General features: G+C 46.3%; 1 protein-coding gene across 2 annotated transcripts; it reads right to left on the bottom strand.

Annotated features, from left to right (window-relative positions):
* Nucleotides 1-787: 787 nt before the first annotated feature.
* ece1 (endothelin converting enzyme 1) lies at nt 788-20561 on the bottom strand. 2 transcript variants are annotated; one of them, XM_061220178.1, is made up of 19 exons: nt 20424-20561; nt 17115-17198; nt 16476-16680; nt 14779-14991; nt 14422-14546; nt 13785-13931; nt 12646-12711; nt 11737-11925; nt 10934-11076; nt 9932-10046; nt 9131-9241; nt 8534-8632; nt 6529-6606; nt 5234-5337; nt 4923-5033; nt 4254-4321; nt 3651-3841; nt 2329-2424; nt 788-2057 (listed from the first exon to the last, which is right to left on the bottom strand). In XM_061220178.1, exons 1-19 carry the CDS (start codon nt 20424-20426, stop codon nt 1881-1883), a joined length of 2325 nt encoding a protein of 774 aa, XP_061076162.1. In that variant the 5' UTR covers nt 20427-20561; the 3' UTR covers nt 788-1880. The 2 variants fall into 2 exon arrangements, with proteins under 2 accessions (XP_061076162.1, XP_061076163.1); XM_061220179.1 differs by having other exon boundaries at nt 16542-16680.
* Between the last annotated feature and the right edge of the window lie 1096 nt (nt 20562-21657).

Raw genomic sequence — 21657 nt, 5'->3', positions numbered from 1 at the left:
ATTTTGAAATACCCAAAACCGACATTTGATTTAGATTCTAGGTAGGATTGGATTACAAAATCCTTCTCGCAATTTTTAGGATCAGGAACACAGTTTCTAGTTTTTAAATACACAATTTTAACATGTAATCCTAGCCAAAAAAGTTTTGAAATATTGGGGTCAGGAGATAACTGAAGTGCTCTGTCCTTAACCACCCATCCTGGTTCAGTATTTATCTCTTATACAAATATATTACATTTGGACTAAAGCATGGTTTGCTATAAATAAATAAATTCTTAAAGTAATGGATAGCATTTGATACTTCAAGCTGTAAGGTTTAAGTGTTTTGAAAGTAATGGATATTGTTTGGTACTTCAAGCTGTGAAGTTTAAGCGTTTTGAGTGAACACCACCAAAACTATAACATAATGACAACAGGCCATTCAGCCAAAATCGACCACAAGTTGATCAGGATGCCTGGAGAAAGAGAATGATCTGGAAGGGCAATAACTTTTCTGTCTTTTCAGAATTTGTCAATTTCTGCCTGATGCTGCTTTAGATGAACAGACCCCACCGTACCAAGCCACCAGTCTCTGGCATACTGAATGGTCTGTGACATAGCCTTTGATTACTGCAAACGACAGGACATCATCTATTTCCAAATAAGTATTTCATATTGTGTTGAAAAGTCAAGGGATTTCAGAAAAGCAGGAAGGTTATTCGAGCAAAATGTTGAGCCGTTTAGAGCATTAACCCTGCACCAAGAGACAGGTAAGAAATATTCCACAAGTACTGACACCAAAAATCGGTACGATTAAAAGTCACTTTGGTTTTAATGGCTTTAGGTTTTTGCACATATTGAGTAAGGCATAAGCCATTTAAAGACAAGCTGGTGGAACAGGCTTCAGGACTCCAAGAAAACATTCAGCAGAAACACAGAGGTCTTCTGATACCAGTATTCAACTTGGATGGGACTGGGGTCCACAAAACCTCATTTAATGGGAACAAAAAGAACAAAACTGATGTAAAAATAACACTCACAGCTGATGGCTTCATAAACATTCTGTCAGCTGTCAATTCTGGGTAATGCATTACCTCTCCAAGTCTGACCAATGGCAAGACTGCATTCAGTCTTTATAGAGTGCATATTTAAAAATACAATAAGCTATAGCCAATCTGTGTCAAATACATTTTTCCTCTGTTAAATCTTAAATGAAATTATCTTGGGGAAAAATGTACAGACAGCGCCACAGCACTGTTTATGTGCAAGTATTAAAGGCATCTTTGGATTCAGCTCTTCAGATCGAAGCGTAAAATGTGAAATTCCACAAGCAGCAAATGTCAGCCTCACCAGTGTCTGCACAGAGTTTATCATATAATGGCACATTACCCTGCAGATCAACAAGTGTACAGACAAAAGTGTCAGCCAATTCTGATTACTGAAACAATACAGTTACAGTACATGATGCACAAGCTATTTACTGTGAAAGGAAAATCAAGCCTGCTGTTTTAGGCACATTGAATCAACAGCAAGAAGACATAAGAAAATACACAGGCAGAATAAATTACTTTCCATTAAAAAAAATAAAAATAAAAACTCAATGGCAGACAAATTTGCAGTAAAAAATCTCTGTTCTGTCCAGTGTGTAATGTTCCCCTTCTCTTCAGAAGGAGAAACCTTTTCAACGAGTTAGAAAAATAGAACCTTTATTTTTTACAAAGATGCCCTTTTGGAGAGCATGGGGCTCCTCCAGCCAAGGCACCCAAACTCTTGGCTGGTGGGGGGGTTGAGCCCTGGGGGGGGGTTGAGCCCTGGTGGGGTTGAGCCCTGGTGGGGGGGGTCCAGTCATACGCCGTGCCCCCGTGGGGTTCAGATCCTCTGCTCGCTCGGAATGCTGGGTATCACCACAGCTCACACTTGCGATGGGGGTTCATGGGGCTGCCCGCAGGGCAGCTGAAGACCTCCGAGAACTGCCGGGAGTTAGAGACGGTCCCGATGACCCGAAACCTGGAGGGACTGTGGCTGTCTGTCATCACCCCCTCATGGGCACTCTCTGGAGTCCTCACCGAGCACCACACCTGCACCCCCACACACACACACACACACACACACACACACAAATCATACACACGTACACATACATCATACACCCCACACACAAACATACAGTTAGATAGTATCCTGTAGTAAGATCTCGAAAGACTCTAAAGTTTTTAATGGCCAGAAACAAACTTGATGCATTTATGCTTGAGCAATGTGCCTGTGGTCCATGCTACGCTTGGCATGTCCACAGGGGGAGGACCATAGAGGCCCTATGGAGTACACACATTACAGTAAAAACACACAAACCTGTGCAAATCCAACAAAAAACAGCTGCCGATTTGTCATGCCGATGGCAGGTAGCAGTGGCTCCTCACCATTCTTCTGGATCCAGCTCTCATAAGCCTGCAGGGGTAGAGCAACCAATCAACATGACTGACTCATAACCATAGAGCACTACTAACCAATCAGCATGACTGACTCAACCATACAGCACTACTGCAGGCTTTCCCAGGTGCAGTAATTAAACGAGAGAGTGGTTAATTTACATTTTATATTCTGGATAAGAGCGTCTGCCAAATGCCATTAATGTAATGTAAAGAGCATCAAATCCAAATAAATACAACATGCACGTAGAGCAGTCATAACCAAAAACAATTGTCATCGTAAGTGCATTAAAAAAACATAGGGTGGGATACAGTATATACATATACACTCTGTGATCACTTTATTAGGTACACCTGTACACCAGCTTGTTAATGCTAATATTTAATCAGCCAATCATGTGGCAGCAACTAATGCATAAAAGCATGCAGACATGGTCAAGAGGTTTGGCTGTTTTGCAGACCAAATGTCAGAATGGGGATAAAATGTGATCCAAGTGACTTTGACCATGGAATGATTGTTGGTGCCAGACAGGGTGGTTTGAGTATCTCAGAAACTGTTGATCTCCTGGGATTTTCACGCACAACAGTAGGAGTTTGCAGAAAATGGTGCGAAAAACGAAGAAACATCCGGTGAGCAGCAGTTCCGCAGGCAAAAACATGTTGTTCATTAAAGAGGTCAGAGGAGAAGGGCCAAACTGGTCAAAGCTGACAGGAAGATGACAGTAATGCAAATAACCACACTGGTATACAGAAGAGTGTCTCTGAACACACAACACATCATAACTCTAAGTGGATAGGCTAGCAGAAGAGGGGGTGAGAGTGAGAGTGAGAGTGAGAGTGAGGGTGAGGGTGAGGGTGGGGGTGGGGGTGGGGGTAGGAGTGGGAGTGGGGGTGGGAGTGGGGTACTTCCCCATTCTGATGGTTGATGTGAACATTAATTGAGGCTCCAGACCCGTATCTACATGATTGCACTGCTGCAACACAATTGGCTGATTAGATAATGACAAAAATGTTTCTAATAAAGTTCTTGGTGAGTGTATCTGAGCCACCTTTAGCTTCCCATCCCACACACACACACACACACACGCACACACGCACACACGCACACACGCACACACGCACACACACGCACACACACGCACACACACGCACACACACGCACACACACGCACACACACGCACACACACACACGCACCTTGAGCTTCCCATCACACACACAAACACACACATATAAACATCCTTACCTCATAGGCAGCCTTTAGTCCCCCGTTGTCAGCGATGTTCTCCCCCAGGGTGTGTTTTCCGTTCAGGGGCTCGTGGTTGATGCTGTAGTTGCTGTACTGCTCCACCATGCACTGGGTCTGCTTCTTAAAGGCTTCCACTGAGGCGTTCTTCCACCAGGACCGCAAGTTTCCGTCCTTATCATACTCCCTCCCTGTGGGGCAGGGCAGGGCATGTAGTGCCAAGAACCAAAACCAGAAACATACTGCTATATAAGCGCAGTCCATTGTTTTAAAAATTGCTCTAACTGAAGTGGATGGTAGAGTCCACACCACAAGTATAACGACAACCACAGTGAAAATGATATTGTTGGGATCACTTTCAGGGCAAATCAAAATCCACCCAAATTTACAGGCCAATACATTCCAAATGGCAGATGACATGCTATGCAGGGGACATGGCCAAGATGCTATTTTCAGAATGTTATCGTTCATATATTTATTGCTATGGTGATTGGTTGTGGTTATTGGTTGTGGTAATTATTCTTGGTGTGTATGGGAATTTAAAGCTATCTACAGTGGGCAGGGTTATACTGTGAGTCATTGGGTACTGTGGGATAGTCTTACCTTGGTCATCGAATGCATGGGTCAGCTCGTGACCCATGACCACGCCCATGCCCCCAAAATTTATAGCCCTGAAAACATCATTTACATTAATCGAAGAAGCCAAACACATTACAGACAGGTCAGCTCAATTCTGAGCAGTAAGGCAGTAAAGGCAGTGTAGCAGACAGGCAGATACAGGTGTAGCCGACTGCACATACAGGTGTAGTGGACTGCACATACAGGTGTAGCCGACTGCACATACAGGTGTAGCCGACTGCACATACAGGTGTAGCCGACTGCACATACAGGTGTAGCCGACTGCACATACAGGTGTAGCCGACTGCACATACAGGTGTAGCCGACTGCACATACAGGTGTAGCCGACTGCACATGCAGGTGTAGCTGACTGCACATACAGGTGTAGCCGACTGCACATACAGGTGTAGCCGACTGCACATACAGGTGTAGTGGACTCCAGATACAGGTGTAGCCGACTGCACATACAGGTGTAGTGGACCCCAGATACAGGTGTAGCTGACTGCACATATTAAAAAATGAAGAGTTAATGCCTTATATGTGAATAGTTTCTTCCCAAAATTGACAAATGATATTCAGAAGATGGAATTATGGTCCTCTTGTTGAACACACACATTTCTCTGCACACTGGCGGATGCATTCTGAAATACTCACTGCGGCCACGCGGAGCTGTAGAAGGGAGCCTGGAGGATTCCTGCAGGGAACACCATGTTGTTCTTGGTGGGGGTGTAGTAGGCGTTCACTGTGGCAGGGGTCATGCTCCACCTGCAGGGAGGGTGGCAGAGAGAAACCCAAGTCATCATACCTGGGCTGGTATTGGGAGAGGAATGGGTGGGGGTGGGAACAGCAGGGAGTGGGTGTGGGGGCAACAGGGTGTGGGAACAGCTGGGAGAGAGTGTGGGAACAGCTGGGAGAGTGTGGGAACAGCTGGGAGAGGGTGTGGGAGTGGGTATGGGGGTACTCACTGCTCTCTGTTTGGAGCTTTCCTCAGCTGGTCAGCGGTCACTCTGGCTGAAAAGTTGTAGTACTGCATGACGTTCCGGAAATACTGGTCTGATACCACCTCAAACTGCCAAAGAGAAGTCCGGTTAGACCCAAGCCCTATGCAGGCCAATGCAGCAGATGAAAATGCAGCCGACATCCTCATCCAGAACACTGCAGCCCGGCTCGCCTTGAACCTTAACCCCTTAACCCTAACCCCATGTTCTCACGTCACGCCCAGCTACTGTCACTCCACTGGCTGCCAGTTGCTGCCAGGTTCAGATTCAAACCTTGAACCTGGTACCGGCCAACAGGATGGCCCCTCCCTACCTTCAGGACATCATTCAGCCCTGCACGCCAGCGCCACCACTCTGCTCTGCTGCCTCATCCTGCCCGCCGTGTGAACAGCTCCTGACTGCAGAGCTTCTCCACCCCAGTGGTGGAATGACCTCCCCATTATATTACATTAATGGCATTTGACAGATGCTCTTATCCAGAGTGACGTACAGTTGATTAGACTAAGCAGGAGACAATCCTCCCCTGGAGCAATGCAGGGTTAAGGGCCTTGCTCAAGGGCCCAACGGCTGTGCAGATCTTATTGTGGCTACACGGGGGATCGAACCACCAACCTTGCGAGTCCCAGTCATGTACCTTAACCACTACGCTACAGGTTGTCCATCCCCATAAGAACTGCCCATTTTCCACCGCAATCTGAAGACTCACCTCATACTGTACCTTAACTCCTCTGCAGGAGTCTGCTGATCTATTGTCACTTGTTTTTCACCTGTCCATCTTTACCTCCTTGTATTTTATACCGTAATCTAGGACCTTTGACTTTGTATTTGTCTCGCTACTGTAGTTTCCCAAGTTATAGTGTCTTGGTATGGTAGTTAGAGACTTGGCCGATCTACCTTTTGGACTGGACATATGTCCATGGCTGTACAACCAGTAATATATGAATTGTACCTTATCTGGCAAGTTCAATTTGTGTATTACCTTGATATGCACAGTTTTTGTATGTCGCTCGCTCTGGATAAAAGCTGCTAAATAAAATGTAATGTAATTAACCAGACACCAACTCTGAGAAGAAAGTGGGATTCAGATCCAGCACAAGCTCCAGCTCAATAATAATATGCTCCGGTGTGTGTGTGTGTGTGTGTGTGTGTGTGTGTGTGTGTGTGTGTGTGTGTGTGTGTGTGTGTGTGTGTGTGTGTGTGTGTGTGTGTGTGCGCGCGCGCGCGGGGGGGGGGAGGGGGGTGTGTGTGTGTGTTGTATTTACTTCATGGAACACTTTGTCCAACTCCTTGGATTCCATTATGAACTTTGGATATCCAATCATGTTGTAGATGGCGTCCGCCTGGAAATGAAATGAGCAATGATGAGCAGTGCCAAACACTACCACCAGGTGGCTCTAATGAGCCAGCACTCCGAGCTGAGCCACCCATTACATTTACATTTTTGTCATTTGGCAGACGCTTTTAATCCAAAGCGACTTACAAGTGCATAGGTGCTTCCACAAGTTAAAGCACCACATCCGTAACTAGTAAAATACACATGAAGTGTTGTTCTAAACATACAGTCATCATAAGTGCAATTTTTTTTTTCTTCTTTATTTTTTCTTTGGGGGTTAGACAAGAGGGATAGGGATATCAGAAAGGGGGTGGGGAAAGTCAGGAGGTAGGACTAAGGTACAGTTTGAAAAGGTGTGTTTTTAGTCTGCGTCAAAATAGGGGGAGGGATTCTGCTGTCCTAACAGTGGTAGGCAAGTCATTCCACCACTGAGGAACCAGAGCGAAAAACAGGCGTGAACGTGCAGCTCGACTGCCAGGTGCACGTAGAGAGGGAACCATAAGGCAACCAGAGCTGGCAGACCGGAGTGGTCTAGCTGGGGAGTAGGGAGTGATTAAGGATTGTATGTAAGGTGGGGCAGTCCCCTTCGCAGCCTGAAATGCCAACACTAGGGCCTTGAATCGGATGTGTGCGGCAATAGGAAGCCAGTGGAGGCCAATGAGGAGCGGGGTGACATGAGCCGACCTGGGCTGACTGGTGATCAGGCGGGCTGCAGCATTCTGGACCAGCTGGAGGGGCTTGATGGCACAAGCTGGGAGACCGGCTAGGAGGGAGTTGCAATAATCCAGGCGGGAAATGATGAGTGCCTGGACTAGGAGCTGGGTGGCTTTCTCTGTTAGGAGACGACGGATACGGCGTATATTGTAGAGGAAGAACCTGCAGGGTCTGGCAGTGGAGGATACTTGTGGAGCCAGGGTGAGGCTGTTATCAAGAGTCACCCCAAGATTCTTTGCCGTATGGGAGGAGGAAACTACAAAGTCCTCAACAGTGAGTGAGAGGTCGATTGTCAGAGAGGACTTAGCAGGGATGTAGAGAAGCTCAGTTTTGGCAAGGTTAAGCTTCAGGTGGTGGGAAGTCCACGCAGAGATATCGGCCAAGCAGGCAGAGATCTGTGTGGTGACCTGGGTATCGGGGGGGAAGGAAATAAAGAGTTGGGTGTCATTGGCGTAAGAATGGTAAGAAAAGCCATGAGAAGAGATAACAGAACCAAGAGACATGGTGTATAGCGAGAAGAGGAGAGGACCAAGAACTGAGCCCTGCGGGACTCCAGTTTGTAGGGGGTGAGGGTCAGAGACTGAGCCCCTCCAAGTCACCTGGTAGGAGCGACCAGAGAGGTAGGAGGAAAACCAAGCGAGTGCAGAACCTGTGACACCCATCCCAGACAGCGATGAGAGCAGAATCTCATGGTTGAATGCATCAAAGGCGGCCGACAGGTCGAGGAAGATGAGGACAGAGGAGAGGGATTTGGCTTTAGCAGAGCACCCACCTCACTGTGGCTCTATTCATGTAAACGACTGCATCAAGGAAACCATTTTATTTAGCAGTTTAATCTAATGGTTGACAATACCACACATAATGCCATTATAAAACTGAGAGTAGATTACTTTTAACCTATAGATAGATAGATAGATACTTTATTCATCCCGAGGGAATTTTTTTTTATTTTTTAGATAGATAGATAGTAGGTCTATCTATAGGTCCATAGGTCAATGTACCAACTGTAAGCCAATAGGAAACCCTGTTTGACTTACAGAACTCACCACCCTTTGCTGCTCAGAAAATATATTATGGTGTGAATTGCAGTGGCCCCTGGTGTGCCCCTGAGCTGTCAGCAGTTACAATGAAAACTGCAGTAAATGTAGTTCAGTACAGTATTATTATTGTATTACATGACATTATATTTTAGTTGTATTTGTAGTACAATAAAGTAGCACCTTTTCTTTGGCTGCCTTCTTGGTGTCAGGGTCCATCCAGCTGACAGACTGCACACTCTCTTCAAAGGCCTGTTTGATCTGGGAGACCATATCTTCAGCCTGATCGACAGATAGACAGACAGACAGACACACACACACACACACACAGGGACAGACAGACACACGCACACAGGCACACACACACAGACACACACACAGACAGACGGACACACGCACACAGATACACACACAGAAACAGACGGACATGCACACAGGGACAGCAGGGTTAGGACAAGCTGAATGGCCTCTTGCAGAGGTTGATGCACAGGTAAACATGGAGGTAAACTCGGGGCAGGGGCATTTCAGAGAGCATAAGCTATAATTAACCAGACACTATGAAGGAACAGATATTTTTACAACCTACTTCTCTGCAGGGATATGTTATTATCAATGTTGCCCAGGAAGTTTGACCAAGCGTGCATTCCTTAAAGTCAGAGAGAAATAAATATTCTGATGAAAAAAGTATGAAAAAAGCAGAGCTGACGTGTTAACCACCTTAAGGCTGGAATATAAATATAATAATAATAATACATTTTGTTTGTAGTGCATAAGACTCACAATGGTCTTGCTGCTTTCAGCAAAGGTGGCTTTCACAAACATGGCCCCCAGAGCAAAGCCAAGAGCGCTGTCTGTGTCACCAACACACAGCTTCCAGCGTGGCGTGCAGCTCTGAAACAAAACACACACCTCACTGATCAACATACAACACACACCTCACTGATCAACATACAACACACACCTCACTGATCAACACACAACACACACACCTCACTGATCAACGTACAACACACACACCTCACTGATCAACATACAACACACACACCTCACTGATCAACATACAACACACACACCTCACTGATCAACATACAACACACACACCTCACTGATCAACATACAACACACACACCTCACTGATCAACATACAACACACACACCTCACTGATCAACATACAACACACACACCTCACTGATCAACGTACAACACACACACCTCACTGATCAACGTACAACACACACACCTCACTGATCAACATACAACACACACACCTCACTGATCAACATACAACACACACACACCTCAGTGATTGAACAAGGGTTCAATACCAACACACACACACCTCACTGATCAACATACAACAAGGGTTTAATACCAACACACACATATACCTTAATGATCAACATACAATAAGAGATTAATACCAACACAAACACGTGCATATTAACACTGACACTGAGTGATTAAAATGAAATGTTCAGTTTCTAAATATACCCCATACATGAACCTGGCCCATCCACACACTGGAACAGAGCCTGAACAGATACCAGACCGAGGGGCCCATCCACACATTGGATCAGTACCTTCTTGGTGCCGTACATAACTTCGAAGAAGGACTGCCTGGCATCCTGGAACCTCTGGTCGAGCACAGACACCATCTTCTGCACCACCTTCATGATCATGTAGTTGTTGAGGATGCTGTGGCGATAAAGACCGTTACAGGGGGAGCTTGATGCCTCTGAACAGACATGTCAATAAAGACAGTTACAGGGGGAGCTCGATGCCTCTGAACAGACATGTCAATAAAGACAGTTACAGGGGGAGCTCGATGCCTCTGAACAGACATGTCAATAAAGACAGTTACAGGGGGAGCTCGATGCCTCTGAACAGACATGTCAATAAAGACCGTTACAGGGGGAGCTCGATGCCTCTGAACAGACATGTCAATAAAGACAGTTACAGGGGGAGCTCGATGCCTCTGAACAGACATGTCAATAAAGACAGTTACAGGGGGAGCTCGATGCCTCTGAACAGACATGTGAATAAAGACAGTTACAGGGGGAGCTTGATGCCTCTGAACAGACATGTCAATAAAGACAGTTACAGGGGGAGCTCGATGCCTCTGAACAGACATGTCAATAAAGACAGTTACAGGGGGAGCTCGATGCCTCTGAACAGACATGTCAATAAAGACCGTTACAGGGGGAGCTCGACACCAAATTCGGAATGAACCCCTCTGCCCATCCACAGTTCCCCTCCAGAACACCAGCACCACCAGCCATTTCTCACCCCACAGAGAACAGGGAAGTGGAATCAGAGGAAGACCGTTCATATGTGCACTTGATCAACCACGGGATTCGGTGCTAGCTTATATTTTCTTTATTTTAGTTGTTAAGCGAAATTGGAATTCAGTCGACCCAGTGCTGCTTAAGAGAGAAATTAGTTTGAATAAAAACAAATATTAAACACCGGCTTAAATCTGTGACAGAGACAGTTATCTGAAAATCCCATTCATTTTTTCCATAGAGAAGTTTTGATCTGTAAATCAATATATGGGCACTGGTTTTACACACGTGCGCACATACCTCTTGTCGGTGCTGTTGATGAGGTGAGATACTTTGGGCAGGTACTCTTTGGCATAAACCACCACAGGCTCTGTCTTGTTCAGCTCCACTGGTGCAAGAACATCCCTGAGGAAGGGCAGCCAGTCTACTGCAGGGGCCAGGGTCTGCAAAACACACACCGCATCACACACTCTGCAAAAACACACACACACACACACACACACAGCCAAAACACAAACAGGATGGACAAAGAGACAGAGAGAGAGACAGAGAGAGACAGAGGGACAGAGAGAGACAGAGGGACAGAGAGAGAGAGGGAGAGACAGAGAGAGGGACACAGAGGGACAGAGAGATAGAGGGACAGAGGGACAGAGAGAGGGACAGAGAGACAGAGGGACAGAGGGACAGGGGGAGAGAGAGGGACAGAGAGGGACAGAGAGGGACAGAGAGGGACACAGAGGGACACAGAGGGAGATAGAGAGACAGAGAGAGAGAGAGACAGAGAGACAGAGAGACAGAGGGACAGAGGGACAGAGGGACACAGAGGGACAGAGAGAGAGAGAGAGAGGGACAGAGAGAGATAGGGACACAGAGGGACAGAGGGACAGAGAGAGAGAGAGAGAGAGAGAGAGACAGAGAGACAGAGAGAGAGGGACAGAGAGACACAGAGAGAGAGGGACAGAGAGACAGAGAGAGAGAGAGAGAGAGAGAGAGAGAGAGAGAGAGAGACAAAGGGACACAGAGAGAGAGGGACAGAGGGACCGAGGGACACAGAGGGACACAGAGGGACACAGAGGCAGAGGGGACAGAGGGACCCTCCTCACCTGCAGCTCCTGGGCCTGGATCTTGTGGTAGAGGAGTTCATCGTCCCTGCGCTGTTCCTGTGGTACAGTGATGTTGGCGAGCTCCGTCTCAAAGTTGACGATCTCCTGCATGATGGAGCGGGAGCGCTCTGCAGAGCCCCCCAGCAGGACCCCCAGCTCTACCAGGAAGCCCAGGTAGGCGTCCAGGTACTGTGGAGAAGACAGTGTACACTCAGTGAGGACTTCATTAGGCATTTGACTAATTTTTTTAGACACAAGTCTTCTGCTACTGTAGCCTATCCACTCAAGAGTTATGATGCGTTGTGCGTTCAGAGATACTCTTCTGCATACCACTATTGTAATGTGTGGTTATTTGTGTCACTGTCACCTTCCTGTCAACTTCTCCTCTGACCTCTTATTAATAATGTGTTTCTGCCCACAGAGCTGCTGCTCATTGGATGTCTGTTTTTTGCACCATTCTCTGCCAACTCTAGAGACTGTTATGCATGAAAATCACAGGACATCAGCAGTTTCTGAGACACTCAAACCATTCTGTCTGGTACCAACAATCATTCCACGGTCAAAATTGCTTAGATCACATTCCTTCCCCATTCTGACATTTGGTCTGAAAAACAGCTGAACCTCTTACAGGTCTACCTAATAAAGTGATCACTGAGTGTAAGTACAACACAAATTATTATTTTAATAATTTAACATGAAAAAAAGCATCTTTTTGAGATTTCATTATTTACTTTTTTATAGATTTTTTTTACACGACAGCATTGTGCATGGAGACAGGAAAAATAAGGGAAAGGATCTTTTGGTACACATCTATTTCAGGAAACCCAGCTGCTCAATATTTTTGCCTGATTACCCTGTTATTTGACCTTTCACCGCCAAACCCTCACCCAGGAGCCAACCTCAACTCACCTTCTGATTGGCCGTCTTATTGAGGTAGTAGTCCCGGGAGGGCAGGCCCAGTCCTGATTGGTCAACCTGTCAGGACAGAGCATCAGATTAGCCAATGAAAACATCACATTCTGGGCCAAACCTGCCCAACTGCATCTGCAGTCCAGCAAGGATACTGCCCCCCTGCCCCTTTACACGGGAACAGAGCCTGAACAGATACCAGACCATGGGGCCCATCCACACACTGGAACAGAGCCTTAACAGATACCAGACCACTTATGTCCACTTATCTTCTCCAGAACAATCTCCACGATCCCAACCAGTCTGGCTTCAAGAGTGGCCACTCCACTGAGACCGCCCTGCTCGCGGTCACTGAGGCACTCCACTCTGCCAAAGCCAAATCCCTCTCCTCTGTCCTCATCTTCCTCGACCTGTCGGCCGCCTTCGATACTGTCAACCATGAGATTCTGCTCTCATCGCTGACTGGGATGGGTGTCACAGGTTCTGCACTCGCATGGTTTTCCTCCTACCTCTCTGGTCGCTCCTACGAGGTGACTTGGAGGGGCTCAGTCTCTGACCTTCACCCCCTACAAACTGGAGTCCCGCAGGGCTCAGTTCTTGGTCCACTCCTCTTCTCTCCATACACCATGTCTCTTGGTTCTGTTATCTCTTCTCATGGCTTTTCTTACCATTCTTACGCCAATGACACCCAACTCTTTATTTCCTTCCCCCAGATACCCAGGTCACCACACAGATCTCTGCCTGCTTGGCCGATATCTCTGCGTGGATGACTTCCCACCACCTGAAGCTAAACCTGGCCAAGACTGAGCTTCTCTACATCCCTGCTAAGTCCTTTCCGACAATCGACCTCTCACTCACTGTTGAGGACTTCGTAGTTTCCTCCTCCCATACGGCAAAGAATCTTGGGGTGACTCTTGATAACTGCCTCACCCTGGCTCCACTAGTATCCTCCACTGCCAGAACCTGCAGGTTCTTCCTCTACAATATACGCCGTATCCGTCGTCTCCTAACGGAGAAAGCCACCCAGCTCCTAGTCCAGGCACTCATCATTTCCCACCTGGATTACTGCAACTCAAGACAGGTGCAGAGCAGCAGGAGGTAAACACAGGTGTAGCGAAGTCAGGTGCAGAGGAGCCCACCTGGATGATGTTGCTGTTGGAGCTCTTGGGGTCAGTGCTGACGAACACGGTGAAGAAGGGGGCTGTGTGGTGCTGCGCAGACACAACGCGCAGAACCTGCTGGAAATTAGACTTGTTCCAGGGTTCCGTCAGGGCCCAGCCTCCTGTCTAAAGCACAGATCTACACATCAGTATAGAGGAGGCACAAACGGATGCATGCATGATTTATACTTCGTCAAACAGCCCTTTTTGGCAAGTGTTATATGACAAAAATGATGCGTAAGTTTTGCACGACTCACACATGTAACACACACACACACAGGGCACAGGATCTCACACACACACGCACAGGGCTCAGGACCTCACACACTCACACACTCACACACTCACACACTCACACACTCACACACACACACACACACACACACACACACACACACACACACACACACACACACACACACACTCACACACTCACACACTCACACACACACACACACACACACAGGGCTCAGGATCACATGCACAGGGCTCAGGACCACACTCACACACTCACACACTCACACACTCACACACTCACACACTCACACACTCACACACTCACACACTCACACACTCACACACTCACACACTCACACACTCACACACTCACACACACCTGATTGATGAGCTCCAGTAGTGGCTGAGCCCCCAGCTCCTGGATCTTGGACTCGTTCATGCAGGACTGATAGTACCACTGGGCCTTGGTCTCCGCCTCACTCAGTCCAGGTATGGAGATGTTCTCTGCACACGGACCGCACGCCTTCACAGCGCCACTCACCAAAGAACATGCACTTACTGCACACTAACCACTGCAACTCTGCCTGCGGTGAACTTATTACAATGTTCGGTTTGCCATTTATTATTGCCGTTCTTGTTGCATTTCTGACACGTTTTATTGTATCCTGCATCATGGCAGCCTATCACTGCAGTGTGTAGAAACTACATATCCCATCATGCCCTCAGGTGCACTCACCCAGCTGCTGCTTCATGACGGCCATGTTGCGCTCCCATAGGAAGCTGAAGGGGTTCCAGCGGGACTTCCCCTCCGGCAGCGGGTTGCTCCTCATCCAGCCCCCACAGGCGAAGCCGTAGAAGTCGTGGCAGGGGTCTACGCTGCGGTCCAGCGCCCCCAGCACCCCGCTGGCTACTTTCACACATGACTCCGACAGACAGAGGCCGGGGTGAGCTGCAAACACAACAGGGGAGAACTCCCATAATACACCTGGGTCTGCAAGCACCAAAGAAATGGCTCGCAATGTCTGTAATATTCTATGTGAGTGCTCAGATACGTACACCCATAAATTCCTTCACTAAGATTCATCTTAAAGGGGCAGTTCACCTTAAAATCTTTTTGTTATTTAACTGATGCATTTAATGCAAAATGGTTTACAGTTGATTTGACTAAGCAGGGACAGATTTATTTTTTAGAATAAAACATCTGTACTATTCAAGGATTGAGTTCACATTAGGTCTGATATTGTGCATTATTAAAGGGTAAAGGCTATGTTTGGACAGTGAGCGCAGGAGGAATGTGAGAACCACTGTAAGACTGGATGAGAACAACATTAATCTGCACAGATACAGGAGCATGACAAGAATAACAGCCCCACACACAGAGACGGACAGTACTGCATGGAATGGCTGTTGTTTTGAACACTGTAGTGGCATTAGCAAGTAGATGTTTAGATGAATAGGAGGAAGTGGGTTTTGGTTTACCCTTAAAACACAAAGAAATTAATCTTTCGCAAGAAAAGAAAGACAAAAGGTAACTTCCTTCGGACAGCAGCCAGCAGGACCTCAGACTATGTGGAATTTAATCTAACCAGAGGAATTTGCCCTGATGACTGATTTTAGCTCCATTGCTTTAGTCACTTCCACAACATTATTAGATCAGCCATTGCTGGGGGAAAAAAACAATTGAGAAAAAGAATAATAATAATAAAAAATACTTTCTTAAAAATCTGATTACTTAAACGTCTTATGAGACACCTCATTAATTTCATTAAGCCATTTTTAGAGCGAGAGAGAGAGAGCCAAAGAGAGGGATAGAGTGAGAAACACAAACACACTCACACAATTAACACACCGTTATGTCAGCTGTTATTATGTTATAAGCATGTTTGTGTTATAACAATTAGTATGTAATTCTAAATCTTTATTTTTATGTAGTATATGTATGTATACTGTATGTCTCACTCACTGAGCACTTTATTAGGAACATTTTTACTTGATTACACCTACTTATTCATGCCGTTATCTAATCAACCAATTTTGTGGCAGCAGTGCAATGCATCCAATCATGTAGATACAGGTCTGGAGCTTAATATTCACATCAACCATCAGAATGGGGAAAAAACGTGATCTAAGTGACTTTGACCGTGGAATGATTGTTGGTGGCAGACAGGGTGGTCTGAGTATCTCAGAAACTGCTGATCTCTGAACGACTTGTTAATGAGAGATGTCAGAGGAGAATGGCCAGACTGGTCAAAGCGGACAGGAAGGTGACAGTAATGCAAATAACCACACATTACAACAGTGGTATGCAGAAGAGCATCTCTGAACACCTGTAGAAAGGCTAGCGGGCAGGAGGAATGTGACACTGACCTGCTCTGTAGTAGAGTCCCAGCGTGAGGATGCAGACTACGCGGGCAGGAGGAATGTGACACTGACCTGCTCTGTAGTACAGTCCCAGCGTGAGGATGCAGGCTACGCGGGCAGGAGGAATGTGACACTGACCTGCTCTGTAGTACAGTCCCAGCGTGAGGATGCAGATGAACAGGGAGAAGCAGAGCACACACACCAGGACCAGCAGCCTCCTCTCCAGCTGCGTCTGATTGGCCCAGCACCTGGGCCCCCGCCCACGCCTCACTGACACCTGGCGGAAGGGAGCAGGCTTAGGAAGACCACCATCACTAAGGCGACGCTCTCAGTCATGCGCCGCTCCCTTTGCTGGCCTGTACAGAGTCTTTAGGAGAGTTTTGACCAGCAGTTATACTGGAATCAGAGATGCTTGTGAAAACCCATTTTGGTGGTAAACTGTTCCCTCACCTATATTAATTTATTTATTTCCTCACTTTAGAGCGGCAAATTGTCTTTAATTTTTATACATTTTTTAATGTTTCGCATCAGTTGAGTGAAGCAGAAAGCAGCACAGGAAGAGTCACTGCACTAGAGGACTCAGGTTATTCTCTGTGGTAGACACAGGGAGTGAATGTGTGCAGGGACCCGGCCCCCCAGCCCGAGCTGTGACCATACGAGCAGGTCCATGAGAAGTTATGACTGTATAGAAGGTGTATAGAAGGTGGGTACCTGCATGTCGGTGGGGTAGATCTCATCCACAGTGGAACCAAGTAGCTCATCCTCATCTAGGGTGGCCCGCTTGTAGGTGGACATCTGAAAGGCCAAGTGCAGAAAAGACTCCCTGAGTGCGTCTATGCTTGCACACGGCACAGCCTGGGGGTTAAAGTTCAGGCATCTCGGACACGCCACGGTTTCCCTCCTCTCCACCATTGAAAGGAGTTTCAGTCTCCGACCAACCAGAGTTCCTGCCTTCTGCTCCCCCGGCCCACAACCCAGCCTCGAGCTTCTCAACCCAGCCCGAGCTTCTCAACCCAGCCGCAGGACTTACAACTCCTTCCCACAGAGACAAGAAACAGGAAACAGGAAAGACAAGCTGACCGGATAAACGTACATATCCGTGTGAGTGGAAGAGAGGGAGTGAGGGACAGGGAGACGGAGGGAGAGGGAGAGGGAGAGGGAGAGAGAGAGAGAGAGAGAGAGAGAGAGAGAGAGAGAGAGAGAGAGAGAGAGAGAGAGAGAGAGAGAGAGAGAGAGAGAGAGAGAGAGAATGTACTTGACAGCAAATGTGTGCATTCCACTCTGTTCACTCGTATTTGGGAGGAGACTTTACAGAGTTAGCCCCCGCCCTCTCTCCCCTATTCTTCAGACATTCCAGGCCGGGGCGTGGCCTATCTACACCAGGCCACTCTCTTTGTATATGCCTACTGGTTGTCTAGGTTACAGTCACCAGAGAAGGGTGGAAGCAAAATCAACCACACTTTTCAGAATGTTTTCTCCCACAATGTAGAAAATCTAAACATCAGCAACAACAATAACAGTTCTGTGTGAATATTCCTCCTTACTCTTTACCATCTCATGCCGACACTCTTATTCTCCCCGCATCCCTAACCCCCCCCCACATCCCTAGCCCAAACCCCCCTGTATGCCTAACCCCCCCTGCGTCCATAACCCTAACCCCCTCCCCCCCCAACCAAACCACCCCAACCCAACCGCCACCCAACCCCACCTGCATCCATAACCCTAACCCCCACCAACCCAACCCCCCTCCCCCCACATCCCTAGCCCAAACCCCCCCGTATGCCTAACCCCCCCACATCCATAACCCTAACCCCCACCAACCCAACCCCCTCCCCTCACATCCCTAGCCCAAACCCCCCTGTATGCCTAACCCCCCCCCCCGCGTCCATAACCCTAACCCCCTCCCCCCCTAACCAAAGAACCCCAACCCAACCCCCACCCAACCCCCCCTGCATCCATAACCCTAACCCCCCTCCCCCCCACATCCCTAACCCTAACCCCCCTCCCCCACATCCCTAACCCTAACCCTAACCCCCCTGTATGCCTAACCCCCCCCCCCACATCCATAACCCTAACCCCCACCAACCCAACCCCCTCCCCCCACATCACTAGCCCAAACCCCCCTGTATGCCTAACCCCCTCCCCCCCAACCAAACCACCCCAACCCAACCCCCACCCAACCCCCCCTGCATCCATAACCCTAACCCCCCTCCCCCCTAAATCTGTGCCCCACTCCCAAACCAGACCTCCGACCCCCCGAACCAAAAAGTTGTGCAATCCTGATGTCACTGCAGTGACCCACCCCAACCATTTCCTCAGAAGGAACAGTTTCCCTTTTACTGGAAACAGTGACCAAAGCTATTGCTATTTTCTAATAGAACAGCACCAGCACCTCCTTAGTGCCCTGAAAAAGTCCTCTGAAAATTACCACTAAATCACCTTCACAAAGATATAGACACACTAATAAACTTCTTTTCTTTTCTTTTTTTAAACATCTTTAGGGATGGGGTCACTCATTCGACCTAATACTGTCCAATTAACAGGCCCTACGTGGAGGATTTAAAGTTGCCTGATTCAGCCAATGGCTTTGGCTGACAATAGACACAGCTATGTGCTCATTAGTAGAATGTTTTTTTGCTGGTTGAAGAGTCCTGATGACTGTGATGCACCCTAACCCACCATTTCCTTTGGAGAAAACTCCCAAAGAAGGAGTCAAGCCTTTCACTGAACACAAATAAAGTCTAACTATATGATATTAAATTCTAAATACTATATTAGCTATCCAAGATAGTTCATACGAATACCCTGCTGAAAGGAAACAGCTCAAGCTATGTTTGAAACAGCGGTTCGCTGGTAATTTCAAGTTGGTCATATCTGGATTTTACAATAGGGTAGCCACATTAAAGAGATAGCAGCAGAAGAACTAATGTAATGTTCTTCGATGGGATAAACTCGCGTATCTCTGACGTCTGGTGGAGCATTTAATTAGTGTCCTGCACCAACTGAGAGCAAGAACTACAGCAGACAGGTAGTTCTGCGGACCACCTGCGCTTCAGGTATCAGCCAAACTGTTTACTTCAGCTTTCTCGCCCTCGGCTCATTTTAGGTAATGAGTAACCACAATGCCAACAGCGGCCCGTCGGCTGGAAAAAAAAAGAAAGAAAAAAAAAGAAGAGAAAACAGCCTATTCGGATAACCCTGCCCGATCGCAAAGTCTCGATTAGGAACGGATTTACATGTCTAATCAACACTGTAATAAAACTAAACATAGCCCAGATAAACCACAAAAAACGTTCAAAAATGTAAAAAGCTTTCATCTTCTATATTGTTGTTCCAGGAGTCTCACGAACGTCTATGGCAGCGTAGACTTCGTAATGCTTCCGTATTACTTAAGAAAAAGTGAGAAGCTGCTTTTCATCTGTAGGCGTCTCGAGTATTTCAATAAATAGCATGCGATGTTTCTCCCACAGGACCAAGTTTCTCCCACAGGAGAAAGTGATCAGAATCTACACAGGAAGTAGGGTGGCGTGCAGTGTTAAAGGCTTTTTAAAAAAAAATTTTTTAGACACAACTACTTCGGAGGCTTTACGAAATTAAGACGAACAGTTCAGTCAAGAAAACGTAACGAAGTTCTTCATGTCCGTAACAAACCAATAAAACCGCTGAAATCTGTAACGTTACTGTACTAAAAAAACGATCGACAGCCGTCCAACCATTTCAGCATAAACACATGGTACACATATGAAAACGAAGTATTGTTGCTTTTAGATACTGAACAGCCACATGTATGTATTGTTTATTTTCCGAGGGTCTGCCAGTGAGCAGCGTGTCAACTTGCTCCCAAAGAGTTGTAGAGAACGTGACACGAGACCTTGATGTTACCCATGTTTACAGCAACACGAATCATCTGGCCAATAACGCGTTGGCTCGCAGATAAATAGTCGGCAAGCCAAATTATACACATGTAAGACACTGATCGTTAAACACTGCAAGTCAATACTATAAACAAATGTGTCTCACCATTGTTCACGTCCTGCACTTCTCTAAGACACCTTTTCACCCCAGAATACTTCACCCTCGGGTGGAACGCAGAAATACACTATTTTTAAAGGGACAGGATCCTGCGGAGCAGACTGACTGCGGAAGACTGATACAGAGTTATACCAATGGGGCTATCGTGGGGATCGTTGCAACTCCAATAGCCAGGAAGACAGAGGACTGTGGTGGGATGACTACGACCAATGAACTGCTAGGAGTGGGAGGGCCTTTCTCTAAGCTTCCTTTGCTTTTGCTATAATTATTACACTTGATATCAGAGAATTTTACAAACGTGTTTTTTTTCCAATATATTCTTTCACACACATGCAAGACAGTAAAAGTTAAATGTTCAGAGAAAGAGTTTTTACAGCTCCCTGTTCAAATAACTGTGAAAAATACCATATTTATATAAAATAGTAATAATAGGCATTGCTACATTCACAAACCCTCACCACTGTATTACTACATGTACGGAAAATACTCTTTATTTTCCAAACCTTTATTTAAAAAGTTATGTTCCAGTAATATACATTTTTATGCACTTAAAATAATCTAGAAATCTGGTTGAAATTTTAAAAATGAACTTTTTTAATCATCAGGTTTTGTCATGCATTTGAAAATGATAAAATGTTTTATCATTTATATTATTAAATAGAAGTACACTTTTTGTTTTAGGCCAGATGATAAATATACACAGCAGCTTATTAAAGTAACTATGGAGGCAGTCCTTCCAAGAAATGTAACAAATAGTTCAAAAGGATGCTAACATTATTTTTGATGTATGAAATAAAATCCCTTCAGAGTATGTCTTATGATTTTGGAAACAATTTTTTATTTTTTCAAGTGAAATCAAGTCAAGTTTATTTGTACAGCACATTTTCATACACAAGGCAACTCAAAGCACTTTGCATAAGACATAGATGGACATTCCATAAAAGTGTTATTAAAGTAAATTATAATTTAGAATAAATGTTCCTAATAAAGTGCTCAGTGAGTGCATATTAATTGTCGAAATATATTTTTCATTTTCCATTTTTTGAGCATATAATACAGCTCTTTGCCTGTATATATTTTACATCACTATATTTGCTCATATTTGTCAAGGTTGTGAACCATTTGGAAAACAATATGTATATGCTCATGTCTGGTTTCCGAGCATAAAGTAAATAAAAATACTCAGTTTTAGTTCTGGGAAGTGGCAAAAAAAAAATACACT

This window comes from Conger conger, chromosome 14, assembly GCF_963514075.1.
Source record: "Conger conger chromosome 14, fConCon1.1, whole genome shotgun sequence".
Taxonomy (NCBI): domain Eukaryota; kingdom Metazoa; phylum Chordata; class Actinopteri; order Anguilliformes; family Congridae; genus Conger; species Conger conger.
This window is presented reverse-complemented; position numbering and strand designations above follow the sequence as displayed.